This window comes from Formica exsecta, unplaced genomic scaffold (genome assembly GCF_003651465.1).
Source record: "Formica exsecta isolate Colony F162 unplaced genomic scaffold, ASM365146v1 scaffold90, whole genome shotgun sequence".
In the NCBI taxonomy this organism is placed as follows: Eukaryota; Metazoa; Arthropoda; class Insecta; order Hymenoptera; family Formicidae; genus Formica; species Formica exsecta.
Window position 1 is genome coordinate 471,906 of NW_021853667.1, and position 27,971 is coordinate 499,876.

Sequence of the window (27,971 nt, forward strand, 5' to 3'; positions counted from 1 at the left end):
ATATATATATATATATCTTTCTATATACGATAAAAGAGAACTTTTGTCTATACAGAAAAAGAAAATAATGTGCTTCAGGAATGATAAGAATATATAAAATGTACAAGAAAGGCACAAAGAAAAGATGCGAAGAAATCTTTGGTTTAACATTGATCTTAATAACTATACTCCTAATTCAAAACTAATTGCATTAATTTCAGTACTTGACATTTCAAAGGATGCAGCAGAGCTTTCTCGATCGGGGTTTTTTCAGTACAGCTTTAATAGCTTCCACAAAGACTTCCTCGAGACCCTCCTGTTTTATAGCAGAACATTCGACATATCTAATTGCCCTAATTTTTTTTCTCATTTTGTTGCAGTCTCGAAAACTGACAATATCCAAATTTTCTTGATTCCTGAGATCTGCCTTGGTACCTAATAATAAGAAAATAATGGTGTTCATATGTCTATTAATGAACTTTCAACATAGACGAATTTGTACATCGTATAAGATGATATGCGCGCGAAGGAAATATAATAAGTATTTGTATTTATTATCTTCTTATATATCTTGTTTTAAATTAAAGATTTGGATATATATATAGAAAACATTTGAAAAACTACGGGGAAAGATTTATACTAAATATCATACAAAATCTTTTATTTTTATTCTCTATAACTATGTGTATGTACTTACCCACGAGTATAATCGGCACATTGGGACAATGCGCTTTGAGTTCCGGATGCCATTTACTCGCTACATTTTCAAAGGAACTACGAGCGCTTATGGAGAAACAGATCAGGAAACAGTCAGTCTGCAAAAGAGAAAAATGATTGCGAGAATGTACGTGCATTCATACCAAATTCGAAAAGAGAATATTTTGAGAATATCAAATTTTTGTCAAAAGACTAATCTTGAATTGAAAAGGTTGAAAAGATTGAAAACGCTCGAATCATCACGTACGTTTGGATACGATAATGGCCTAAGTCGCTCGTAATCTTCTTGACCAGCTGTATCCCATAACGTCATTTCAAATTGCTGTCCACCCACACATATGTTGTCGACGTAATTATCGAAACTGCAAAAAAAAAAAATACATTGAATAACTTAAATTTTAAACGAGATATAAATCGATCGATGTTCAAAGAAAAAGAGATTACGATTATTTACGGAATTAATCGAATATGTTAAAAAATTCATTACACTTTTTAATACGCAACGTGAAGGAAGTAAGCGTGTATAAAAATAAATATAGAGCTAGAATACTCTGTTAGCACAAAAACTGTCATTGTAAACTATGACGTTATATAATGCTACCATACTTACACGGTAGGTACATATTCCGTTGGGAATTCTTTCTGCGTATACGTGATGAGCATGCATGTTTTTCCGACCATGCCATCGCCGACGGTCGTAATTTTAATCGGCCTGTTTCGAGATACCATCTTCGTTTTCTCTACAAAGTAAAAACATGATTTGTTTCAGAGAGAGAGAGAGAGAGGGGGAGAAAGAGAGAGGGAAGCTTATTGTTTATAAATTACTAAGTTATATATTTTCCTATCTCAATTTTATATTTGCGTTTTTTTATATCTTGTAAAAAACACATGTAAACTAAAAACTTTTTTCGTTAAAGCTCCATTCCGATTTTCTGCTCTTCGGCTATTTGAAGGTGCGACTGATATTTTTTAAAGAAGGCAACGCGGGCGCATTCAGTCATTGTATGGCATTACAACTATTCCTGTCGTTATGCATGCCGCATTGCATATCAATGAAATGAAACGACCGTTTCATTCCTGTCACTTTTTTAGTATCAATGATTTTACTATGCAAAGAGATTATCCATATATAAATATATAAATCTATTTTTATTTGTATAATTTGATACGCGATGTGTGATATATAATGTAGAATAAAGAATATAACATTTAATGTATGGTTTTAGTGTAGAAACGTGATTTGGAGGAAAGAATCCCGCGCTTCAATTTCTACAATGGACGCACGTATTCTCTATCTGTATCACGATCAATTCATTCGCTTGGAGGAAGATACATTCATTAGCAAGGGTTCTTCGTATACCGGGGTTAACGGAACTCGCTGCTGGCATTTCTTATCGAGTACAAGTCATTATCATCGCGCCGTCCGGTCGGACTCTCCGGCTACAATGATCTGCCTGAATAGAAACGGTGATAAATTGATAATATGTCGCGATAATCGTTATCGCGGTCCATATACGAATACATTCGCCTAAAATATGACTTTGCAATAAGAATAAGACTTAGTAGACTATTCGTATAAATATATTTACCTGTGTTCTCGTTATGCAGGTAAATCTTGTGAAGTAACTTTAAAGAGAAATTTAATCTCATTTTATCTTGATATTGAATGTGAACTTCTTATTATATCATCAAAGATAATTCCCTGGTATTTTATTTGATTATTATTATTATTATATGTAACATGAATCTTTTTTTTTATTATTAATCACTATTCCATCAATAGCAGTTACTGAACTGAAACAGGTTTTAAATCTTTTTTTTTGTTCTATATGTAATATCCTATGTCATTTTAAAATTGTCAATACTCCGCGCGTTTTTGAATTTATTTCAAGAAATTATAGCATATAATCAAGCGATAGCTTTTATATAATGTATAATGAATTATAGAAAGATATAAGTAATTTTTTAGATTACAATTTCCGAATAAAATATTAGCAGAAACGAAGGTGTCTACCCCGACTGACTCATCACGCTATGGGATGTAGCAATTGCTTAATTAAAACACGCGTGCAAACTGGAGTCATGTTTCCTAATTTGTGTTACGACTCGCCCCAATGACACTGGGGTCAATATACTCTTGTGACAATTTCAATTCGCGTGTCGAGACTAGGAGGAACGAGAAAACTCACTTTTTCTTTCTCATTCCCCTATAGGTACGCTTCTTTTTTTCTGCTAAAATATATTTTAAATTTTTATTTAATAAAGGAAAAAGATAGAATTAAAAATATTAAAATAACATAATATAGTTATTTTTTCGATCATTCTGCTAAATATCTTAAAAAATTGTTCATTCTCTTACAAATCATTAATATATCATCGAGCATCCTGCGTAACTATAAGAATGAAAGTCAGCACATGTGAAGGAAATCATGATGTTAATATTCCCTGATCTTATCTATCTTTTCTTATACACATATGTTAAACTTAAATAACACGCACGATCGATCGACTGCGTAATGAACCTAACGAAGCGGTTCACATGTAAACATCGATGCGTGTGCGCAAGTTACACGGCCTTAAAGCAGCACAAATTTGCATGAAGGGGAAAATATTGATACAGAGATAAAACTCGGTAAAAGAATGCGCATAAAGTCATTTACGCATTCAACGATTACAAATTATGACCCAATAATTGAAAGCAGATCATCCATAAATAGATAAAAATATAAAATTAATTTAGCAATAGATCTTTTAAATATTAACAATTAATTAATAACGAAATTCGAGATGAAATACTCTTTTTAAAAAAATGCTTTAAACAAAAACGGGTGTAAAAACAGCATGTAATCAATGTGATTGCTACATCCTACATCATGACAGGATAGAGTGGTAGTCAGTGCGCGGTTATTTATCAGTTAGTAGTCCTGTTTCACACAAGATTCTGAGAAATCTTTTTCTATTAGGTTTTATGGAGGAAAATCATGTGTAAAGAGATTCATGGAATATTTTGTAAAATTAAACAACACAGTAACTAAATTAAAAATTATATATTGGATATTTTTGCATTAAAAAGAAGAATTTCTCTTGAGAAATTGTCCGACATTGATATATATGTATAATATAGAATGCCTAGTGAATAATTGCATAATAGAAAAAAGCAATTATAAAAGATTGTAATATATAATCAATTCAGTAATTTGTAGAGACCTAATACGATTTATTTATTTTTATTTAATTCTGAAGATCTTAAGTACATTATATATCGAAGATAAAATATGAAACAAAAAATTCCTCGAAAAGAATCTAATATAAAAATGTTCTTTAAGCAGTCATATCTATATTTCTTTTAAATTAGAATGTGTGTTTAAGAAATTGGCTCACACAGATTATCTTAGAATTGTCTAAATTGTAACGTCACGCAAGCCACGCAAGTGAACGAACAGGAGATTTCAAATATACAAAAAGGAAATGATTAATAAAAAAGAGAATATTTTTGCACTAGAGGTTTCATGCAATGATACGATGAAATATAGCAGAATAAATATATTTAGTATATATTTTTCTCGATTTTCTGTTACTTGTATTTACGTGAGATCATCACGTAATTCGCGTAAGATTACACATTGAATCGAATGATAAAGTGTTGAGACTCATCGTCAAAGACATGATAAAGAGATAAGATAATTAAAGAACAGATTATATATACACAAAAGAAAAGAACTGACCTAATCATACCTCTCCGCTAAATCTGTGACATATATTTTTAAAAATTCTTATATTATTTATTTATATCAAATCATTGAAATTCTGAGATAATCTGCTCCTTTGTATTATCGGTAATTTTAACGTATCAACTTTTTTTTATCTATATTTGCCATTAAGTCAGTATTTAAAGGAAATAGATTGCCTAAGGTATAGTTTACCGAGATATATAAGAAATGATAAAAATTACAAGTATAAATGGAATTTCGAACATTAGATATTTAGATACTAATGTGTCTTTCCAACACATTAGTATCTAAATATTTTACGATTTCTTTTTAACTTAAAAACATATCATTAATAAATAAGGAATGAAATATAATATAATTGTGTGATTCTTTATTATGTATACATTTCATTTTAATTGTCATTTTTTAATTTTATAGGTTTCAAAAGAGACTTTATAAATGTTTGAAAAAGTTTGGATAATCTTAAGAATTCTCATAGTTATTCCTACATTAATTATATTTGTTTTAGGTATAACGTCTTTGCGAAATAAATTTCATCGCTATTTCATCGCGACGAACGTATATTACTCACCGTGAGGTACGTCATACGTGAAGAAAACGTGCGTTAATCGGCGACACTGAAAACATCTCGCACTACTTCGCAGATACAGTACGTACCTCGTGCACGCACACACACATGCACAATACTCGACGATAGCGAAACCAAAGTAAAAGAATGGATGACGCGTGCCGCGCATACGCACGTCGCAACGGCCGTTCGAGGACTGCCAAAGACTGCAGAAACGCGCACGATTAACGTGCTTGTGACAGTCGCCGTCATAGGAAAAATCAGCTGACGTGGAGAGAGACGCAGCCTGAAACATTGATGCGCGTATGAAAATCAGATATTGATTCATCTTTTTTAATGCAATTTAAAAATTTAATACATTTAATATCGGGAAGTAACGAAAAATTTGTTATTTTCAACTATATATTATGTTACGCTTGCAAAATAGATGTATATATAATTATAAACGTTAAGTCCGCTTTAAACGATTTATAATTAGTGACAAAATTCGAAACAGAATTCTATTTATATTTTTATGCACCGCATATCCTAGTGTATATATATATCTTCGATGTAAACATTATCGGTTGATATCTCACAAGTATGTTCATTTCTTTTCATATCCACTCTTAAAAAAGATATAATAATATTGAATAAAAAGAGCAGATATTCATATTGAATGCAATGTGTAGTCTTGCATATAATACTTGAGGATGACGCAAATCGCAACCGGGGTACCTTGATTGACATTGTGTTTGTCTGCTTTAAAAATGCTGTCGATTGTTTGACGAATTTGGTACAATAATTACGATCAGCATTTCGGTGTTAAAAGTATGCGATGGCTTTATGATAAATACGTTTTACAACTTTGTTATTAACTTGTACCCATACAGCACCGCAAGATTGTAACAACATTGCAGCAACATTTTTCTGCAAGATTGCAACATTGCAGAAACATTGCAAAATATTGCTGCAGTGTTGTTATGATATTGCTGCAACAATAAAATGTCCGCCTACAGAAATATTGCAATATAATATTGCAGCAACATAGCAATATAATATATATGCAATAATACTTTATGTATATTTATCGACAATAATATCCTTACATATGAAAAAAATAATAAGAAATTAGGCCTATAAGAGTCAGGATCTAGTGTGTATATAGATTTTCTGTATTATAATAACAAAATTATAAAATGTAAATTTTTCGGTGCACATTCGACTTCCTTCAGTGACAGGGAATATCTAAGAGAAATAAGAAAAAACTGAATTTGCAATTGTGTAAATTTACAATATCTTTGTATCCGAAATATTCAGATATCCGGATGCAAAAAGATCCTCGTGTCCCGTACCGGCATACGCACCGGTTACCAGGCATTCCGCGTGCAACATTGGCGCGACAGGGGAATCAAAATTATTATCTCTACGGCAGACATCACGACGTTATCAGATGCCGAACGTTTGATCAATGAGAGCAACCAGTTGGCTCCGGTAGGCGGTATATTTAATCTGGCAGCTGTGCTACGCGACGGTTTGCTTGAGAATCTGCAGATAGCCGACTTCGAAATGGTAACCTTGCCAAAAGTCAACGGGACAAGAAATCTGGATGCGACGTCAAGAAAGTCCTGTCCGTTACTGGATCACTTTGTTGTGTTTTCGTCCTTATCGTGTGGTCGTGGCAATCCGGGTCAATCCAATTACTGTCTTGCGAATTCAGCTATGGAGAGAATGATGGAGCAGAGACGTGCCGCTAGTTTGCCCAGTCTTGCTATTCAATGGGGTACTATCAGAGATGTCGGCTTATATGAAGGTGAGATTTACGCCTTTACTTCTTTTTATGAAATTCAGTGATTCTCGATCTTTTTTCATGAATCTCATTGCCCTTTTTGGTTACTAGCACAACACATCGCGCGCTTCGCGCGCGCTATTTATTCTTTTTCATTAAACATTTTTAACGATATATACACAAAATAATAACTGTCAAAATATGCAATGACAGCCGCTCACGAAGTAAGCGCAATGACAGAACCAATCAGCATCGCGGAAAAGCGACAACAATACACTTCGAGACTTTCGAGTATCGACTTTACATGCCTTTTTTTAGATAGGATTTTCGGAATGTTGCTGTAACATTGCTAAAGTTATATTGTAAAATAATATCTTTGCAATATTTCTGCAACATTACACTGCAATACGCAATATTGCAATGTTGCAGCAATGTTGTTGCAAGCTTCAGTGCTGTATGGGTAGGAATCGATTATCTTTATTGCAAAAAAATTAATAAATTTTACCGTGCAAGATAATTTTTACTTTCGTATTCGAACTTTCCGTGACATTTTACGTTACACGTGTGATTATAAATTAAAAATTAAATTCCCAGAGTTTCCCTAAAAACCGCGGGCCTCTACTGCGCAACTCGCAAGTCGCGTCGCCATTGGTCAATTTGAAATTTTATCGATTCCCAAAAACTATCGAGTATATCGAGGATATTCGAATAAACGCAGTTGCATTCAATTCGAACTCATCTTGTTGTGCGGTAGCTACGTTCGATTTTTACTGTTAAAAAACCTTCTAGAAGATTTCTATTCGATATCGATCTTCGTGATTTAATTAATTTCCCTTCTTGTATAAAGATAATATTTATTTTGTCAATCCGACAAAAGATATCGTATAAGCATCACGTTACTCATCGGCAGAAACTAGAAATGGAGGAATCCATGAACAACGAGATCGATCTCGAGAATGTCGAAAACTCGCAATCAGACATGATTACCTCTCATATCAAACAGGTGAATATGTGAATGAATGAACAGTAATATCGTATACTTAACGATAGCTTACAATTATACTCCCGACGAAGCGATTTTGTTATTTTTCGCTTGGCACACTCAGCCAACTTGTTCAATTTTAGATTCGTAACAAAATCAAATGGCAAAGGTAAAGTGCGAAGCAAGATGCTGCAAGATCGCTTCTCGAGATAATAAAAAACGCTATGTACGATCATTCATGTTATGAAAAGTCGCGCGACAATATTATATATTTTCTCTCTCAATTTGCATATTGTATTATAAGCTATGAATTTGCATTTGAAACGTTCCGAATTTCTCAAAAACGTGAGTAAAATGTACGTGTATGAATGCTAAAAAAAAAACGATGTTTCAGTTTGTAACATTAAAAGAATCGGTCAAAAATTCCGATAGAAAGGTACAGTATTTAAAGAAGCATATGTCGAATTTGGTCGACAGTAATCGCAACATTGAAGCGAACTTGGAAAAGCTAGAGCAAAACGTGTTTGACATTGACACAAAGATATCGGCGGCCACGAAAATTTATGATGTAAAGAAGCAAGAATTGAAGAATTTGGAAAGTGCAAGAGCATATACATTGCGTAAACAATGGTAAAATTTTGTAAAAATAAAAATATGCGAAGATAACACATTATATTTCCAATAATTGATCGCACAATATCAATCTGAGAGATATTCTTTTAATCGTTACTAATAGAAAAAAATTATACATTAGTCAAAAATGAAAGCTCTATATAAAGAAAATTCTTATTTTGAATATTTTATTTCAGGGATGATTCCCTATCGAAAATAGGGAACTACGCGAATGATTTCTCCCAGTGGATAACGGAATATGTATGTTTCTTAACAAAGAACTTTTATAAATTTTGCTGCTTTAAATCAGCTCTTTGTACATTATATAAATATATATTTGTTTTGTTCATGTACCAATTTTAAAAAATTAATTATAAATTGCGTAATTTCTCTCTTTATTTGTAAAGTCGAGGAACATCTTGATGAAGGATATCGAAGATCATCAGAAAGAATGCAAAAAAGTTGCCCATGAATTTGCATTTCTGAAGGAAGAAGTGGATGACATGAGAAAAAAATACAATTTAAATTGTATTGAAGTTAATGTGGACGTTGATGATTTACCGAATTTTGATACCGTAATTTCTGATATCGAGTAATCAAGTAAAAATAAAATATATATAAGATTTATTGGTATAAGATTATTAAAACTTATCGCAATTTTTATTAATCCAGGTCGAGAAACAATAAGTTAATGCACAATACTAGATCTACGGAAGATAAGTTAAATAAGATACAGAGGAAGCTAAAGCAGGGCAAAATTGCAGTTAACGAATATAAGAAGAAGGAAAATACAAATATGTTTTAAAATATTTATCATTTAATAAACAAAATTCTTATTCTCTTCTTATCTTTTAATAAAAATGAATTCAAACATTTCAAAAGGATATAAAAATTAAATTGTTATATCAAATCAAATTAACTAATGTATAATTTATGTAATTTATGATAATAGATAATTAATATGTGTACTATATATCAATGGTTTTCTTCAGTGTTTAATTGTTCAAAGTATTAAATTCACAAATCAATCCATCTTGATATAACTTATTGATTATATAATTAAAAATATAAATATATATTTCTCCATTTATGTAATAAGCTATAAGTTATTTATGTTCCTTTTGATACTCTCGTTTCGCGCTCGTAACAATATTTGATCGGATTGCCGCCATCGCGTGCGCAGAGAATCTTACATCTCTTTTTGTAATATATTCGCGCCAATTCTGTTCAGCGCCGTGAACGTCAGCCAACAGCCAATAGCGGACGTTGATATAATGTGCAGCAACCGAAAGCCGGTTGGCCCGGTTGTCGCGGTATTGTATCTGCCGATGATGCGGAGTTGATTTTTGGTTTCTTTGCCGATGTCGTCGTGCTGTATCTTCTGAAGAGAGTGAACAGCTACAAATTAGAGAAAAGCGATTTTTTTTCAATCGCCAATATGGAACTTACCGATGATAATCTGTTAACGTTGAGCGAATATCTGAAGCACACCCTTAGCCCGGACGTGAATGTCAGGCGTCCAGGTCGGTATAACCTATTCCAAATTCATTATCGTTTTAAACATTTAGCGTATTCGTTATATTAATATATATCCGATTTATATTTTAGCCGAGAAGTTTTTAGAATCGGTGGAAATCAATCAAAACTACCCTTTATTGCTACTTCATTTGGTAGACAAATCTGAAATTAACATAACCATTAGAATCGCTGGTGCTGTTGCCTTTAAAAATTATGTTAAACGCAATTGGAAAGTGGTGGGTATTTTGTTTTGTTTATCCTAGAGATTGCACGTAGTGTAGATCGTAATAAGAGATTTGCTACAGTAGAATCTTTTGTTATTTATTTCAGGAAGAGGATTCAGTAGATCGCATACATGTGCAGGACAGAGACGCTATTAAGAAATTAATTATTAATCTAATGTTGCATTCGCCAGATTCAATACAGAAACAATTATCGGATGCTGTATCTATCATCGGAAAGTATGATTTTCCAAATAAATGGCCGGAGTTGATTGATCAGATGGTAGAGAAATTCAATACCGGTGATTTCCATATAATTAATGGAGTTTTGCACACTGCGCATTCCTTGTTCAAAAGGTATAGATACGAATTTAAAAGTGAGACTCTATGGAGAGAAATAAAATTTGTATTGGATAAGTTTGCGAAGCCTTTAACAGATTTGTTTTTAGTGAGTATTTATTGTTATTTTATATATATTAGAAATATGCATTCTCTCATAGATTAATGATTCTAAAGAAATGTATTTTACAGGCTACAATGAATTTAACGCAAGTACATGCCAATAATGTAGATGCTTTAAGAGTTATATATAATTCTTTAGTTATCTTATGTAAAGTGTTCTATTCTCTTAATTTTCAAGTAAGTGTATTTGTTACATTTTTACATTCAGAATATGAATTAGAATTTGTTACTAAGAATTGCATGATTGGCACACATAGGATCTACCAGAATTTTTTGAAGACAATATGGAAGCGTGGATGAGAAACTTCCATACCTTGTTAAATGCGGATGTTCCTTCCTTGCAGACTACAGTAATTTATATATTCTGATATCATATTACAATTAAATGTGCAAGATTAAAATAATTCTTTAATCTGAAATTTATTTAAAGGGCGAGGAAGAAGCAGGTGTAATAGAACAATTAAAATCGCAAGTGTGCGACAATGTTGGTCTATATGCCCAAAAATACGATGAGGAGTTTCAACCATATTTACCCGAATTTGTTACAGCAGTTTGGAATTTACTTACATCTACAGGGCAACAACCCAAGTACGATGCAGTAAGTGAATTAATATTACCCTATCAAAATTTTTAAGAAAAAACACGAATTGTAAAATGTACATCTGTATAATGGTATATTACAGCTAGTTTCAAATGCATTGCAATTTCTGGCCACAGTAGCTGATCGAGCACAATATAGGCATTTATTTGAAGATCCGACAACTCTTAGCAGTATATGTGAAAAAGTCATTATCCCTAACATGGAGTTTAGAGGTATAATTATATCTATAAAAATATAATAATATGCTATAATATGCTATAAATTTTTATATTAACAAATCCTTAAATTTAATATTGCAGAGTCGGACAGTGAATTATTTGAGGATAATCCTGAAGAATATATTAGACGGGATATTGAAGGCAGTGATGTAGATACCAGAAGGCGTGCTGCGTGTGATTTAGTTAAAGTATTGTCCAAATATTTTGAAGCGAAAATTATGGAAATCTTTGGAGCATATATACAGGTAAATATATATAAGAAATATTAGTTAATTTTTTATTTTGCTATAGATATTAAAATATATATTTTCTACATTTGTGCGGTTTTTAGATAATGTTGCAAAACTATGCCGATAAGCCGTTAGAAAACTGGCACAGCAAAGACGCTGCTATTTATCTTGTCACTAGTAGTGCAAGTAAAGCACAGACGCAGAAGCATGGAGTTACTCAAAGCAGCGAATTGGTTTCATTACCGCAATTTGCTGGACAACATATTGAACCTGAGCTAGCAAAACCAAACGGTATATCGAATATTCTGAGAGTTATTTAATTTGACTAAACTTGAATTTCTCTATCTTTTAAATTTCAATCTAATTTTATTTAACATTGTTCAAGATTTAAATTTAATTACAACTAAAGTAAATTATTCAGTATAATTTTTTTAAAAATTAAAGAATATTTGATATAGTTCATTATAATGAATAAAAAGAATTACAATGCAATAATAACAAATTTCAGTGAATGAGTTTCCGGTACTTAAAGCAGATGGAATAAAATTTATAATGACGTTTAGATCGATATTACCACGTGATATGGTAGTAGGAAGTTTGCCGCAACTAATAAGACATCTCAGCGCCAGTAGTATCGTTGTACACAGTTATGCTGCTTGTGCAATTGAAAAGATATTGGCGATGAGGGGTGCTGATAATTTGTCCATGTAAGAAATAACAGCAATATTTTAATCGCTAATCTATGAATAATGATTAAAAATTCCTGAAAACTTTCTAGAGTCAAAGGTGTTGATCTATCACCATTAGCAACAGATTTATTGAAAGGACTTTTCGCGTGTATGAATATTTCGGGTTCTGAAGAGAATGAATATGTCATGAAGGCCATTATGAGAAGTTTTGGAATTTTACAAGAAGCTGTGATGCCTTTCTTGGCCCAATTACTTCCTAAACTCACCGAAAAACTCGCAATTGTGTCTAGGAATCCAAGCCGACCAAACTTTAATCATTATCTCTTTGAAACCTTAAGTTTGTCTATCAAGTAAGTCATCAGATTTTGATATAACGACATGGTATATATTATTTATATGTTGAACAAAAACTTAAGTTGCTTCAATTCTGCTTGTTTTTCCTTTTATTTGATACTTTATGATACTTTTCTGTACTTTATACTAATAAAATTCTTTTTTCCAGGATTGTTTGTAAAACGAACCCTGAGGCAGTATCATCTTTTGAACAAGCATTATTTCCCATTTTCCAAGAAATTTTACAACAAGATATACCAGGTAAACTATTTTTATATCACAAATCATATAATTGCAAATAATAAATATTTATGTATTTACTTTTCAGAGTTTATTCCCTATGTCTTTCAAATTCTTGCACTACTTTTGGAATTACAAACCAGTCAAAACATACCAGAGACATATATGGCTTTGTTCCCGTGTCTATTATCACCCGTACTATTCGAACGTCAGGCCAATATTCATCCTTTAAATCGTTTGTTACAAGCATTTATTAGTCATGGTTCGCATCAGATTGTAGCGCAAGATAAGACGAGTGCATTACTAGGGGTATTCCAAAAGCTAATTGCTTCGAAAGCGAACGATCATGAAGGATTTCTACTAATACAAAGCATCATTGAATACTTTGAACCGTAAGAACTTGTTTCCTCTGTCTTTTCTTACCTTTTTATGTACTTTTATTTACATTTTGTATCTGACTGTTAATGCAATTAATTGTAACACTAGTGTAATATTACAGGAGCATTTTGGAGCCATATATGAGACAGATCTTCGTGCTTCTCTTTCAAAGACTTTCTGTTTCAAAAACAACGAAGTTTGTGAAAGGTCTAATAGTTTTTTTTGCATATTATATTATTAGGTACAATTCGTCGAACTTGATCGCGATTATTGACCAAATACAACCACAGTAAGTTTTATAAATGATATACTAAATAATACATAAAAATGTACGTATACCGCGCACATTTAAGAGGTATAAAACACTACAGTAAATCTTTTATGCTCAGAATGTTTGGAATGGTAGTGGAACGCGTGTTTATAACCGATCTGCAGAAGATATCGGGTGTGATAGAGCGCAAAGTGGTGGCTGTCGGAATGTCGAATTTGCTGATCGATTGTCCTGCAATGCTTGAAGCTCCATATAATTCGTACTATCCTCGTCTATTGGCCGCTTTAGTGGAATTCTTTGAGCTGCCGCAAGATCAAACCTTATTGCCGGAGGACGACGTGTTCCCGGAAGTCGACGATGCGGTCGGATACCAAGTGGGTTATAGTCAACTCATTTGTGCAAGAAATCCTCGGAAGGATCCCTTGCCAAGTACGTCGAGCTTCTTTTCTTTTCAGTCTGTTTTACAAATATCTTTTTTCTCAACATTATCTTTTTATATTGTATAAATATATCCAACTTTTTTGTAAATATATATTAAAGTATATCTCTAGATAAAAATTCAGAAATGTATATATATATTGACAGATATTGGTGATATACGTTTACATTTGGCACAAGGCCTCGGAAGACTATCGCCGGGACATTTGCCAGGATTGTTGGGTCAGATTCCCGAACCGAATGCAAACCACTTGAGAAATTATCTCCAAACGGCCGGTATTACTGTTGCATAATATGAGCTAGATGTCCGAGACAGATTGAAGATCCATTTGATAGCTCGAAAAATTAACAATATTGAACTTGATAAATTGTAATTAAAGGAGAACCCCTTTTATACAGTAATTGTACAATTCGTGAAAAATACACATTATCGACAGATTCAGCCTATTTGTAATAGAAGATATAATAGGAAATATTCGTGTTATTTTATACCGTAACTTTGCCTATACCCTATATATATCATATATTATAAAATAAAACAGAATACGTAAAGAGTCTATGTATTCGCATCTATGCTTTCAATGCGCAGAAACTGAGAAAAAGTTTGAATCTTTCTTGCTTCTCTATGTAACAACTCAAGTTTATTAAACATGTGATTAATTTCTTTTTCTTTTAATCCTTTATTTAATAAAATCAAATAATACATAATTATAAACTACGTTATGTTGTATTTACATTTAAAGTAATATTGGCACTCTGAAGTCGCACAAATTGTTCCTCAAATGTTCTTAAAATACATATCCATTTATTGTTGAATAACTTATCTAAATTTCTTTCATATTTCTCAAATGTGGAGTGAAAACATTTCTAAGCATTAATTAAAAAAAATTTTTTATTAAATTTATCTAAACTAGAATGGAAATCATAATTGAAAAGTTGAACATACATAATATTGTATACTAATCTATTTTTCTAAACAATTAAGAGAATTTACATTGAAAAATCGATATCAATATGATATAATATTAGTTGTCTTTGATTAAAATACTAATAAAGATGCGAGAAAATATGTGCGAAAGATATTTATATATTATTAATTATATTTTATATTTCTTATTTTTCTGAAATGTTATTTTTATTGTGACAATACGATAAAAAGTTGCAAATAGATATCAAACACATGGATACATTCAAAAGTTAACAAAAATAAAATCTATCTATATAGTAGCTGTAATAACATACCAATGATTTTTATAATACAGTTTCTTACAAATATAAAAAAAAATTTGATCTTGTCGTGCGAAAGTGTATTAATTACAAGATTTTATTAGACACATATTAATAAAAATTTTATATAAAATTAAAACTTTTTTTTTAATTTTATATATTTTGTATTAAAAAATTGTAACTTTTTATCACTCAACAACAATGTTCAAAATACCGCAATAAATTTTTGTCCTTTTATATAAACAAAATGTGAATTCGAATATAATTATCTTATAACGCAAAGTAATTTTTTATGCAGTTTGGATAAATGCAACGAAAAATTTTCTTCTATAGAATTGAACAATGAAGTCCACATATTCTTAGCAAGATTTGGTGTGCTTTTGTATAAAAAAATAATCTTTGATACATATCTTTGATACATATCTTTCCATGATTTTTAGCCAATTAATGTCGAGATTGACATGGAATTCTAGGCTCTACATTCTAGATAGGTATCACATACGTCACACTTGCAATAATATGATTGGCATCTTCTGCTTATAATAATGTATCTGTAGGGTATTCATATTATTTTCTTTGTAATAAAGAACTACAGAGAATAATGCACGTGCCCATCGATTGGCTGTATGGCGTACATGAATTTGGCAATTTATTTCCTTATTTAAAGATCCAGTGCAGAATGATCCATCAAATTCTTCAGCAAACTGCTGGACATTCTGTAGAGAAAGTATATATTAAAATATAATATTAATATCTCTATAAGGGAAAATTTCTGATGTCTAACATAAAATTTCTGCATTAATTTGAGTGATATTATACTACATCTAACATAGTACCACATTGTGTTTATTTAATACAAAATACATACTTTTTCACCATGTGATCATAAATGTAAGATGGAATTACTGTCACTGTGATGATATTTCCACCATTTTCAATCTCTGTCGTAATGTCTTTATCCTTCATCCCAATTACGTTCTGTGAAATATTGAATTTATCTAATTGAATAATTATTATTTATTCCATTAGACTAAATAGAAAATAGACATAACGTCATGCAAACCTTTCCATTGATCTCGAGTATTTGATGATCGGTTAAGAGTCCGTTTCGCGCGGCCGAGGAATCTTTCACTAGAGCAATTATTTTTCCATTCTTGAATTGAAATCCAATGTAACCCGTACTATCTTTATGCATCGTTACGGTACGTTCCAAAGGTCTGCAATAAAACTGAGATTATATTCACAAAAAAAATAAAATTTTAGTAGAATTGAAATTTTTATACAAAAAAAATTAACTGACCTATCACGTACGACGACTTTAATTCCATTGGTATTTGCAGTACGGAACAGCTTGTGCACTTGATCCATCGAGTATCCAGCGACACATACATCATTAATACTTAAAATCTGATCACCAAAACGTAATCCACCCATTGCCGCTGGAGAATTTTGACTCACGAGGCATACAAAGATTCCATTATTTATTGAATGTACTCTAACACCAACTTTTCCATCAGCATCTTTGCACAATATCAACTGTAAAGAGATAAAATATTTAGAATGTTATGTAGTGTGTTATATATATAATTATAGATTTTTATAAGTTTAGCAACCGAATATTACCTCTCTAATGCCGTTTGTTACATGAGCTTTCTGTAAAGCCATTGATTCTCCCGACAAAGGAGCGACAAACCCTGTTAATGAATTGTATGTTACATTTGATGAAGTAAGTGTCATCTGAAATCATAACATTCATTTTTCTTAACATTTTTTACGTGGAAATTAACTTTTTTCAGAATAAAGCTAATTAATTAGGTAATTTAAAAATGATATAATCTTCTTTTTTTAAAGTTTAAAGTTCATAATTAGAACTAAGGCATAATTAGGAAATTATATTATAATCGATATAACATTATCCTACATCATTTGCAGTTTGACGTTTAGCGAGCGCATATTCAGGCATATTCTGTGCAATGGTGTCTTCGTTTAGCTCGAGTCCCATGTAATCCCCCAAGGATGGATATAACACACTGGGTGCGGAAGGAACGTAAACCGGAGCCGAGGGAACTGCGGGTTCGGTCGGCATTGGAATGGCATATTGTGACTCCGCTTCCATTTGAGCCTATAACATAATTTTAATTGGTCCAGTATATAAAAAATAAGATATAATTATCTCAAATATAATTTCAAAGATATTAAGCTGTAATATTCTTGATTTTGCAGCATATAGATCATAGAACTTTGACTTACCTTCATCATGTGATCTACTTTCATGTCTTCTAGCGTAGGATAAAGAGACATTTTGAATCTCTTTTTCTTATAAATACTCTTCTGTAATCAGAAAATATTCAGATATCTATATTATCAATGTTGATATCCAAATCAATATTATCAGTTTTCTATATTATCAAAATTTTTATATTTATTTTAATTTAAATATTTTTTAATTTATCTTTATTAAAAAGGATAGAATCATACAATAAGAACGAAATATATTTTAAAGAGATTTTAATAAACATTTTTAAATCAATAATATTTATTTAAAAATCAATCAAAAATAGAATATAAATCTAATTGATAAATTCAAGTATACAATATCAAATTCATTTCACTTCAATATCCTTTTACAGTTATTTGCTGCTTTTAATCTAATCTAATCTAATCATTAGAAATAAGCATCAATTAGTTCACTTTAATTTTGAAAACAGGAAACATGTGTTACATAATATATCAAACAAAGAAAAGAAGCAATCAGTTTAGAGACATACATACAGTAGAACACAATTATTCATGCATATATGTACGTAACATTTTAATTTTCTATATAAAATGTGAGAGTGCAAAAGACTCAGTTTAATTCAGTTTAATTATCAATTTGATTTTTTATCATATTCAATATAGAAATCATAGTTTCTTTTGCCACAACCTAATATCTTGTAGAAAACATAACAAGATATTGACTTATCTTATAAAAAACTTTTAAAAAAGATATGATAGAAATTTTGCTGCATTGCTCTTGCATCTTTTAAAGTTTTTTTTAAATCTTTTTCAAGATATTATAATATCTAATTAAAAAAACTCTTGATCATTGGTGAGACTTGTTATTAATAGATTTGAAATAACAGAGGAAAACTTTTAGATCACTTATAGATCAAATTGACTTTGCCGCATTGCATCATATTACAATGAATCATGGAAATAATAGTCTGATAGACATCTAAGAATAAAAATATAGTCAGCATTTTTTTTCAGCGAAAAGAAAAAGAGCATTGACAGTGAAACGTGCATAGGATATCTATTTCTTTTATTACTTTATTTAAATATATATAATATTAATAAATATATATTGTATTAAATGATGTTTGTTTAAAATAGATGCCTCTATTTATACTTTGTATTTGTTAAAAGCGTTACACGTCATTCATGCACAAAATAGCTCTTTTCTTCTGTATATATCTCTATGTGATATATATATATATGTGTGTGTATATATATATATATCAATGCACTTACTAGGTATATACATTAAATGTATAGAATATCGTGTTATAAATTAGTAATAATAGAATGTCTTTCTACTCATAATGCAACAAGTAATACGGAAAATGCCACATACCAATGTTATGACGAATATATTAGTCATATAAAATTGCACGACTTACCAACGAATAAAATGTCAATGCACTGACACTGTCCTGCTATGTCAATATTTTACTAAATTGCCGATATAAACGATGAACGTTCCTGGTATAATTGCGTATATTTCTTTTCACTTGTCACAGCACACAAGAAATTAACCAGAATAAATAAACTGTATACAGTTGTACGTAGGATGGACAATCGCTCACTGTTATTGACAAGAGCATTGAATCAAGTGTCTCTCTCAAATGCTTCTTTTCTCATATCATCTGTGGTCTCTAGCAGACAATTGAATCAATATGGCGTCTCCATATATCGCTAAATTTAAATTTCTAAATTTAAATGGTCTACTCTCTCCTCTATTAAATATCTGGACAACTTTAATAATAAAATTGACGTCGAAGATTAATATTATACGAACGCATAACACAATGCAAAAAATTACTCGAAAGAAAGTATAAAAATGTCTAGCGGTTTAGCGGAAAACGAGATTGCATTCAAATTTAGCGGAAAAGAAGCCATATTGATTAATCGCCCCTCCCTTCACCACGTGACCGCTAAAAATGACAGCCTACTTGCACCCGGCTGTCAATTAAAGATCGCTACTTGATCGCAAATATGCGTACTGAAAAAATTATTTAAATATTTTATATTATGTGCATTGTAATCGAATTATAATTTATAGTGTGAATGCTTATAAGAAATCAGGATTTATTCTCGTGCATATTGTATCAGAGGTTCGAAAAAAATTGCCTGATGTTTCATTATTACAAAGTTATTACATAGTTGAGCAATCTCACTGACTATCCATCCTTTTTTTACAGATGATATCGACGAGATATGTGTCATTCCTGTCGGGAATAGTGATAGCTTCTTTAACATGGGCTTTCAGTCTATACCTCTATTCAAGACTGTCGCAGAACAGCATCGCTGCCAATCCTACAATGTTAGTGCCTGGCATTTCTATTCACAGAGAAAAGGAAATCGACAAAGAAATCATGTTACGCGACAACATTCTCATTGCTCACAACGAAAAGCAGATTCTATCTGATAAGAAATCCTACAATCTGAAGGATAATAAAGATTATAGGAACAACAATCTGCTCTTGCATCATTTACGACCTGTTCCAGTAAAACCTGCAGTCACTTTGGATCAAGGTATTAATCTCTGATATTAGACTAGATCAGTATCAGAGCATCAAATTCGAAAATGTAATCAGACAAACATTTTAATAGGTTTAGATGAATTGGGCATGGTAAAAAATGTAGAGGATCAACGAAAAAGAGATGCCGGATACAAGAATTATGCCTTCAATGTTCTGATTTCGGATAATCTTGGAGTACGAAGAAATATACCAGACACGAGGCACAAACTGTGCAAAACGCAAAGATATTCCTCTAATCTGCCAAATGCCAGTATAATTATTTGTTTCTACAACGAGCATTATACAACGCTGTTGCGATCTTTACATTCTATATTCGAAAGAACGCCAACGGCTCTCCTTCACGAAATTATTTTGGTGAATGATTATAGTGACAGCGATTTATTGCATGAAAAGATACATGCATATATTAAGAACAATTTTGATGCTAGAGTACGATTATTTAAGACCGAAAAAAGAGAAGGATTAATCAGAGCACGAGTTTTTGGAGCGAGAAAAGCTACAGGCGATGTTCTAATCTTTTTGGACAGTCACATAGAAGTAAATGAAATATGGATAGAGCCGCTTCTGTCAAGAATCGCTTATTCGAAAACTATCGTACCAATGCCGGTAATCGATATTATTAATGCAGATACATTCCAATATACTGGCAGCCCATTGGTGAGAGGTGGATTTAACTGGGGTCTTCACTTTAAGTGGGATAATTTACCAATTGGCACCTTAAAACATGACGACGATTTTGTAAAGCCTATCAAGTAAGATAATTTTTTTATATATCTACATATATTGATATACATATATTGCAAATATATTTAATTATAAATACTTTCGTTATAAATACTTGCATAATCCAATTCTTTCATAAATAAATATTTCTCGTTAAAAAACAGATCACCGACTATGGCCGGCGGATTGTTCGCTATTGACAGAGAATATTTTACAAAGAAAGGAGAATACGACACTGGTATGGACGTTTGGGGTGGAGAAAATCTTGAAATATCATTCCGAGTAAAAATTAATTATATTTATTCTGATATTTTTGAATTTGGCTCGCAATGTATATAACAAAATTATTTATTAGTTGTTTTTCTTTCTAGATATGGATGTGTGGTGGTACTATCGAGTTGATTCCCTGTTCACGGGTAGGTCATGTATTCAGAAGACGACGGCCGTACGGTTCGGATGATCCGCACGACACCATGTTGAAAAACTCGTTACGAGTTGCGCACGTGTGGATGGACGAGTATAAAGATTATTTCCTGAAAAGTACCAAAGCGATTAATTACGGCGATATCTCGGAACGGCTAGCATTGCGCCAGAAATTACAGTGCAAGACTTTTGACTGGTACCTAAAGGAGGTTTATCCAGAGTTAACGTTGCCCGATGATACAGAAAAGCGACTAAAGGATAAATGGTCCAAACTCGAGCAAAGACCGATGCAACCTTGGCATTCGAGGAAAAGGAATTATACTGATCAGTATCAAATCAGACTTTCAAATTCTGTGCTCTGTATTCAGAGTGAAAAGGAAATCAAAACTAAAGGCTCGAAATTTATCTTGATGCCATGTTTAAGAATTAAATCGCAGGTAAATATTCATGCCAGATTTACTATCGAAAAAAAAAATTTGATCACTTTACAAATAATTTATATTAAAATATAGATGTGGTTTGAGACCGATAAAAACGAACTAGTTCTTGGTCAAATGCTTTGCATGGAAGGAGCTGAGAAGATTCCAAAACTTGGAAAGTGTCATGAAATGGGTGGAAATCAAGATTGGCGCCACAAACGCATTGTAAGACCATTGATGTATTCAAATAATAATAGATGTTTTTATAATTGACGATTACTGAAAATTTTAAGCACTTTATTTTTATTATACAGAATGGTACACCTATCTACAACATGGCAGCAGGAACCTGTCTAGGAGTGACACACAATGCAAGAAATGCACAAGTTGTTATGGATTTGTGCACAAAATCGAATACGGCGCTGATAACTTGGGATCTTGTTCAATCAAGAATTCCATCTAAAGAAGTTAGATGACGTAGGAAGAAAGGTCGTAAAAATAGGAAAAGGGATTACGAAGATTGGCTTGGAAGAAGATGGTAGATTTTATTAGTAAATTGTATATATCCGACAAATCATTGTAATTAGAGATAAAATATTTCATGTGTTGAACTCTAAAGTAATTTTACCAGAAACAGTAAGAAGTCAATTAAGTTCTAAAACAATTGAAAGTATCGTGATTGTATAGGAAATTGAATCTCTTCGAAATCGTGTATATATAGATATAAGAAACTTTCTCTTCTTGTGTAGTTCTCTCACTTTTTCTGTATACAAAAATCTGTTTAAGTTTTCTATTTATATTTTATAATTTTATATGTAAAGTTTAAGAGTAACAATGCTCTCTATTACATTTTTACATGTCATAATGAGAATGGTAGTAAAATAGTTTAATTTTAGTAAAAACATTATTTATATACTAATAGTAAAAATAAATTTTTTTGCATTGGTATAATTTTTTACATTAGGTTTCATAAAATACCTTTCAATATGTCTAAACTGAACTTTTACTCCCAAACAATTAAAATGTAATAAAGCAATTATAAATGTTGTTTTAAATTGAATGCTGATATTTATGCAAATTGCATAAATAAATATTTATTCCAATGAGTAGATGTTGAATGTAATCTTGTATGTATTGTGCTTTTTTGAACCCAGCCAATAACGATTAGTTATTCAAGGTATCTAACCTAAACCGACTTCAAAATAATCTTGTACACAAAGCAGAAAGAAATTGCAAAAATGACTACATCGAAAGAATTAAACTTAGCCAGGAAGAGTCTCGTGACTTCGCTTGGCGAAAATGCAAAAGCGTAAGTTTTTTTATTAGTTTTAAGAACAAGATGTACAAATATGTATAATATAAAAATTATATGATGAAGGAATAGCTTAACCTACAATTAAATTTATATCTTTATAATTATTTTTTTTATCGATAGGTATTTTGAGAAGATGAAGCTGTGGTTCCAAATGAAGGTAAATTTCTTTATTAAGTCTTATGTAATAATCTTGTGTACTATTTATGAATATTTTGTTTTAGACCACAAAGGAAGAATTTGATTGCGAAGCACGTAATCTTATGACAGAAGACCAAGTCCGTTTACATAATGAGTTCTTATTGTGTCTCTTTAATAAAGTTCGTGGATTAGCCACTGTTACGCCAACCTATAAGATTGATAGAGATAAAATCTCTAAGGAAAGAAGACTGAGATTAAAACGCAAATATAAGACTGATAAATCAAACTTTGAGGTTTGTAACTATATGCATAATATATATATACAATAATAATGCTCTAGAATCATATATAAATATTTACATAATTTTTTTGCGACAGCCAGCTGATATGTACGTGGAAGTATTGGGTCAAACTTCGTCGCCTGTCGGTGATGAACCTATAGGTGCCAATCGTTCCAGCGCCCAAGAACTCGTATTACCGGATCGGACTTTTGTGCTCGCTCGATTGATGCTCGCGGCCTGGGAAAATAATATGGACGGAGCTGAAGAGAATACCGCGCATATTATTATAGCCGCGACACAAATTTTCTTGAAAAATATACTCACTGCTGTTTTCACACGAAGAAAAGGATACGCTGTTTGTGACGGTTCCTTTATCTATAATATAGGAGAACCAGTGCCCAGTTCATGGAAAAAAAACTCCATGTACATAAATCCATTCTGTTCAGAGTAAGTCACTACAGTTGCTGATTTTTTAATATATGCTATACATAATTAATACTTTGTATTATTCGACATTTTAAAACGCAGGCCGACAGAGGTGATGGAACCTTATGGACAAATTCCTGCATCAAAACCCAACTTTGAAGAAGCTGAACAAGCCACTGCATTTTCATATGCTTGTTCCACACAAATTACTCGCCCACCATTAAAACCAGTGAGCACAGCCGACTTACAGTATGCATTAAAGGTACAAATAAAGACATTTAATCCTCTGCTAAGGTTATATACTTTAACCATATAGTTTTATTTTTCTGAACAGATTTATAAAAATCTCGTTAGTAATCACACTATATATGCTACCAATATGGAGCGATTGTATACATATGCTACTCATCCAACATGGGAGGATTTGGAAGCAAGGAAATTATTATGTCAATCTTCAACATGAAGGACAGATGTATGTACAAATGATTTAAATGTATCTTCTATAAATATTTTCTCTGTTTGTATTATATAATCTTCAATTTTATTAAGATAAAATTGTTCAAAAATTATTTGTTATTACACCTAATCTTATTTTGTAAATATAAAATATAGTCTAGACATATCTGAGTCAATTAAAATGGGGATATACAATAAAGTTTTACTTAATATCATTTTCTATATTGATGCTTTTATCATTTTTTACATAGTAATTATCAGTAAATATATTTTTCATGTCATGTATGTATATATGTGTATGTATGTGTGTGTATTGTATGTTTATTAATCCATTTATTAGATAATAAAACATATATATTACGTATTTAATATAATGTACAAGAAATAATTTTTGTTTTATCTTATCATTCATTGTATTTACATCCTTATTTGAAATTTACCAGCTTTAGTGATATATTTGACACCTTTAAAGGGCTTGTACTTCTCGCCATACATATCTAATCGATTTACTTTTAATCCAGATACCGCTAATTGATTAATCGTAAAATGCACCTGAAATCGAAATATTAAATTATTAAAATTTCGCAAAAAAGGAATCTTTGATATATATATTACATGACATTATACATACATTAATGGCAGGATTAGATTCGGTAACAGTTGCCGAATTTTGTATTGTGATCTGAAATATAAAATTGCGCAATATATTATAACATAATTATTAAATACACTTGAATTTTTCTAGAGGTTTTACAATTATCCTACCGATCCTCTAAGATTTGGCAATTTAGAAACATCAATTCTCCCAATATCCCATAACAATACTTTACTAACAGGATCAAATGAATATTTTCCTTGGTTTGGACTTAAAGTGCAATTTAAGACTATCTTTGGCATAGGAATTTCAAGAATAACGTTTTCAACCTATAATATAATAATGATAATAATAATGATGTGATACAATATATAGTGTGTGATTTTGAGATAATAATAAATAATTTTACATCTATTTAGAAATATAACTCACTGTTCTGCCAATAGTCTGTTTTGGTCCAACAGTTATATCCAATCTGCCACCTCCTGGTTCTTTTAGGCTTATATTATGTCTTATGTATATTGGAATTGCTACAATACTTTGTGATCCTATGTGATATGAAAGAAGGCGAAAATTACCATCAGGCGGAATAAAAGAAAGTATCCTTTCCGACTAGAACAAGAACATATAAGCTTAAAAAAAATCTATATTGGTAAGTAAAACTCGTGTATGATATCATATGTTTATGTATACCTCCCATCTTTTAAATCGAACGCAAGGATGAAAGCTAACGTCGTCGAATAATCTCGGATTCATGAATGAAAGTGTGAGATCCGGCATACCGCTTAATTTTATGCAACAGTCAATCTAAGAAATTAATTTAATATAATTAATGTATCTATTTGAAAGATATCTACTACAAAACTTACATAGCCTTGAATTTCTGCAAATACAGTCGCTCCAGTTCGATCAATAATTGCATCCACTTCCTCAACGACATCAAAGTAAGCTTCATTGTTTGTGTATTTCACTCCAGTTCGTCTCCAAGGAACATTAGATAGTTGTCCACTGGGTAGGATTGCGCTAACACTACAATTACAGGATATAAAAAATAATCCTTTATGTGTATTTGTCTAAAGCATTAATGTTCAAACACAGCATGCTTACTTGGATTTGCCTGTAACTGTGTTTGCTATAGTGCGCAAAATATTAGGTGGTTTGATCAATTCCTTCAATATGTTGGATTCTGTTGCCAATGGAAAACCATTATCCAACATCTCGTCCAGCAATTCATATACAACCACATAATTCTCCTTTATGATTGTTTCTGTACATTCGCTGAAATAATCTTCAAAAGTATCCACTACTCTGTGCAAGAATTCAATGACAAACAATGGGGGAACTAGAAAGAAAAGAAAAATATTAGTGTTACATATCATCTTATATTATAAAGAGAACCTCACCTTACCAAATCAAGTTTACCTTCTGTCATACATACCGCCACAAAGAACATGTTACAACGGTATATACTAATGAGGTAGTGATGTGGAGTAGCTATCACTGGTGGAGTATCCTCTGGTGACAGGACCCTTCGCTGTTGATCAAAGAAATAGTCGCAGAGTGAACGCGCGACTGCACTTTTCCAATGTTTCTCCATAAAGACATCTCTATACACCCATATGGAACACATAAAGCAATAATTAAGAATATTAATAATTAACACATAATCAATGTCGAAAAAGTGTACTGATAACAAAGATAATTGACAATTATTATCATACATGGAGAGAAAATGTTAATCTATGATCTGTCAAATATGTTTTGTTTTTTTTTATAATGCTTACCCCGAGGAATTTATAATAAAGAGACTGTGTATCATTTTCGTGAAGGAAAAACGACGAACGATTCGAGAAAAATTCTAAACTAACGGAATCGAGTAATTACATACGTCGATGTACAAATGATCGTACGAAAAGCGTTTCGTACATAATTATATACTGTTATGCACATATCATTTTTACACCATGGTGCACCATGTTTTTAGAGATACGTTCGAAAATCCTACTCGTGGGGTAGAGTACTATTTAATTGACCAATCAAGATAAAGAATCTTTGCTTCCTGATTGGTCAATTAAACATTACTTTACCTACGAGTAGAATTTTTGAACACACCATAAGCGAGAGATTACGCATCTTATTTTTATATATTTTTTCAATATATTCTGTATAACCTAAAAATGGGTGATATATCAAGCTGGGAAGACATAGAAAATGATCGTAAGTGAAAAAAAATATGTATCTCTTAAATAAAAATTTATGCTGCGTATATATATACATAGCTAATGAAATATATATTAATTTCACAGAATTCTTTAAACAACTATTGACTGCCGACTCTAAGAAATCTGACATTAGTCCGCTGTTATCAGTGGCTCAACAATTAAACAAGCTAGGACAAGGTAAAATTCAAATTATTTTACGCTATTAAAATATTAAAATAGTAAATCGTTCCCTCTTTCTTTCTCTCTTTAGCTATCGATGTGTTAAATGCCGAGTTGCAGAAACAAGTACTCGCCAATCACGAGGATTTATTATCTCAGGCAACATGGGTCGAAAAGTTGGAAGGAGTGCTTTTTATAATGCAGTCTCATATTCAGGTGAATATTGTACAAGAAAATAAGACTGATATATGAATTTAAAGTGACACAAAAAGTATAAAAATTGTTCTTTTAGAGTCTTTTATCAGCGGTCGAGCGATTACGTGGGAAAATAGTTGATCCATTTAATAGAATTGAGATGCAAACGATTGTACTAGCACGGCTTCACGAGACTTCTGATCTTCTGAGAAGGGTTGCCAGAATGCAACATTTATCAAAGCGTTTAAATTCTCAAATGAATAGCATCACTCAAGGTCCAGATATTGTTAAAGCTGCCAACAGTCTGCATGAACTTGGTAATTTTCTATTACTTTTTTATTACTTCTTCTTTGCCATATTATTATATCAATGTTACATGTGAAATTTATATGCGTAGAGCAATTAATGGCAGATACTGATCTTAACGGCCTAGATGTAATTGCGGATGACCAACAGGCTGTAAAAGCTCAGAGAGCTACTGTACAAAGAATAGCCACTCATACATTAACACAAGGTTTACAGGCAATGGACAGGACAAAGGTATGTCATATGATTATTTGATATGATGTAATAATAAGTAATAATAAGTATTAAATTTACAAACAAAATATTTGAGAAATCGAAAATTGAT

General features: G+C 31.5%; 9 protein-coding genes across 18 annotated transcripts in view; 6 read left to right on the forward strand and 3 right to left on the reverse strand.

Moving 5' to 3' along the window:
• Positions 1-588, forward strand: part of LOC115245059 (peroxisomal multifunctional enzyme type 2) — a 9,768-nt gene extending 9,180 nt beyond the window's left edge. The window contains exon 17 of the transcript XR_003885477.1: positions 360-588. The gene's annotated coding sequence lies outside the window, so the exon portion shown is untranslated. The remainder of the gene's footprint in view (positions 1-359) is intronic.
• LOC115245065 (ras-like GTP-binding protein RhoL) lies at positions 7-5,296 on the reverse strand. The gene is made up of 5 exons (XM_029823162.1): positions 4,999-5,296; positions 1,307-1,436; positions 944-1,058; positions 677-794; positions 7-414 (listed from the first exon to the last, which is right to left on the reverse strand). Exons 1-5 carry the CDS (start codon positions 5,288-5,290, stop codon positions 212-214), a joined length of 858 nt encoding a protein of 285 aa, XP_029679022.1. The 5' UTR covers positions 5,291-5,296; the 3' UTR covers positions 7-211.
• On the forward strand, positions 5,170-9,449 carry LOC115245064 (protein MLP1-like). Of its 6 annotated transcripts, XM_029823160.1 has the most exons (8): positions 5,217-5,298; positions 5,613-5,805; positions 7,358-7,517; positions 7,611-7,766; positions 8,140-8,375; positions 8,555-8,618; positions 8,765-8,949; positions 9,030-9,449. In XM_029823160.1, exons 4-8 carry the CDS (start codon positions 7,683-7,685, stop codon positions 9,160-9,162), a joined length of 702 nt encoding a protein of 233 aa, XP_029679020.1. In that variant the 5' UTR covers positions 5,217-5,298; positions 5,613-5,805; positions 7,358-7,517; positions 7,611-7,682; the 3' UTR covers positions 9,163-9,449. The 6 variants fall into 6 exon arrangements, with proteins under 6 accessions (XP_029679019.1, XP_029679016.1, XP_029679018.1 ...); XM_029823156.1 differs by lacking the exon at positions 5,613-5,805 and having other exon boundaries at positions 5,176-5,298; positions 7,358-7,513; XM_029823158.1 differs by lacking the exon at positions 5,613-5,805 and having other exon boundaries at positions 5,176-5,298; positions 7,358-7,513; positions 8,765-8,932; positions 9,030-9,172.
• Positions 9,450-9,638: 189 nt separating this feature from the next.
• On the forward strand, positions 9,639-14,512 carry LOC115245033 (exportin-2). Its single transcript, XM_029823096.1, has 16 exons — positions 9,639-9,880; positions 9,966-10,111; positions 10,206-10,544; positions 10,628-10,735; positions 10,816-10,908; positions 10,989-11,156; positions 11,242-11,371; positions 11,459-11,622; positions 11,709-11,898; positions 12,116-12,314; positions 12,386-12,646; positions 12,799-12,890; positions 12,958-13,261; positions 13,369-13,536; positions 13,637-13,947; positions 14,104-14,512. Exons 1-16 carry the CDS (start codon positions 9,796-9,798, stop codon positions 14,247-14,249), a joined length of 2,904 nt encoding a protein of 967 aa, XP_029678956.1. The 5' UTR covers positions 9,639-9,795; the 3' UTR covers positions 14,250-14,512.
• Positions 14,513-14,793: 281 nt separating this feature from the next.
• Positions 14,794-19,130, reverse strand: LOC115245040 (syntenin-1-like). Of its 2 annotated transcripts, none has more exons than XM_029823108.1 (8): positions 18,846-19,127; positions 17,434-17,514; positions 17,105-17,305; positions 16,807-16,920; positions 16,484-16,719; positions 16,247-16,400; positions 16,052-16,161; positions 14,794-15,899 (listed from the first exon to the last, which is right to left on the reverse strand). In XM_029823108.1, exons 2-8 carry the CDS (start codon positions 17,482-17,484, stop codon positions 15,845-15,847), a joined length of 921 nt encoding a protein of 306 aa, XP_029678968.1. In that variant the 5' UTR covers positions 17,485-17,514; positions 18,846-19,127; the 3' UTR covers positions 14,794-15,844. The 2 variants fall into 2 exon arrangements, 1 of the variants encoding a protein (XP_029678968.1); XR_003885474.1 differs by having other exon boundaries at positions 15,871-15,899; positions 16,052-16,181; positions 18,846-19,130.
• A 140-nt stretch (positions 19,131-19,270) lies between these two features.
• LOC115245035 (polypeptide N-acetylgalactosaminyltransferase 35A) lies at positions 19,271-22,610 on the forward strand. Of its 2 annotated transcripts, none has more exons than XM_029823101.1 (7): positions 19,271-19,372; positions 19,647-19,980; positions 20,059-20,740; positions 20,876-20,993; positions 21,083-21,571; positions 21,647-21,778; positions 21,868-22,610. In XM_029823101.1, exons 1-7 carry the CDS (start codon positions 19,286-19,288, stop codon positions 22,027-22,029), a joined length of 2,004 nt encoding a protein of 667 aa, XP_029678961.1. In that variant the 5' UTR covers positions 19,271-19,285; the 3' UTR covers positions 22,030-22,610. The 2 variants fall into 2 exon arrangements, with proteins under 2 accessions (XP_029678961.1, XP_029678960.1); XM_029823100.1 differs by having other exon boundaries at positions 19,343-19,559.
• Positions 22,611-22,704: 94 nt separating this feature from the next.
• LOC115245039 (transcriptional adapter 1-like) lies at positions 22,705-24,384 on the forward strand. Its single transcript, XM_029823107.1, has 6 exons — positions 22,705-22,862; positions 22,989-23,025; positions 23,090-23,299; positions 23,385-23,734; positions 23,816-23,975; positions 24,048-24,384. Exons 1-6 carry the CDS (start codon positions 22,792-22,794, stop codon positions 24,174-24,176), a joined length of 957 nt encoding a protein of 318 aa, XP_029678967.1. The 5' UTR covers positions 22,705-22,791; the 3' UTR covers positions 24,177-24,384.
• Positions 24,376-26,758, reverse strand: LOC115245038 (AP-3 complex subunit mu-1). Its single transcript, XM_029823106.1, has 9 exons — positions 26,549-26,758; positions 26,187-26,371; positions 25,872-26,106; positions 25,634-25,793; positions 25,458-25,571; positions 25,197-25,376; positions 24,935-25,093; positions 24,801-24,851; positions 24,376-24,721 (listed from the first exon to the last, which is right to left on the reverse strand). Exons 1-9 carry the CDS (start codon positions 26,581-26,583, stop codon positions 24,587-24,589), a joined length of 1,254 nt encoding a protein of 417 aa, XP_029678966.1. The 5' UTR covers positions 26,584-26,758; the 3' UTR covers positions 24,376-24,586.
• A 109-nt stretch (positions 26,759-26,867) lies between these two features.
• Positions 26,868-27,971, forward strand: part of LOC115245034 (conserved oligomeric Golgi complex subunit 5) — a 6,533-nt gene continuing 5,429 nt past the window's right edge. For all 3 annotated transcript variants that reach the window (XM_029823099.1, XM_029823098.1, XM_029823097.1), the window contains exons 1-5: positions 26,868-26,981; positions 27,071-27,163; positions 27,237-27,361; positions 27,438-27,657; positions 27,738-27,880. In XM_029823099.1, coding sequence (XP_029678959.1) covers positions 26,942-26,981; positions 27,071-27,163; positions 27,237-27,361; positions 27,438-27,657; positions 27,738-27,880 — 621 coding nt within the window. In that variant the 5' untranslated portion in view covers positions 26,868-26,941. The remainder of the gene's footprint in view (positions 26,982-27,070; positions 27,164-27,236; positions 27,362-27,437; positions 27,658-27,737; positions 27,881-27,971) is intronic.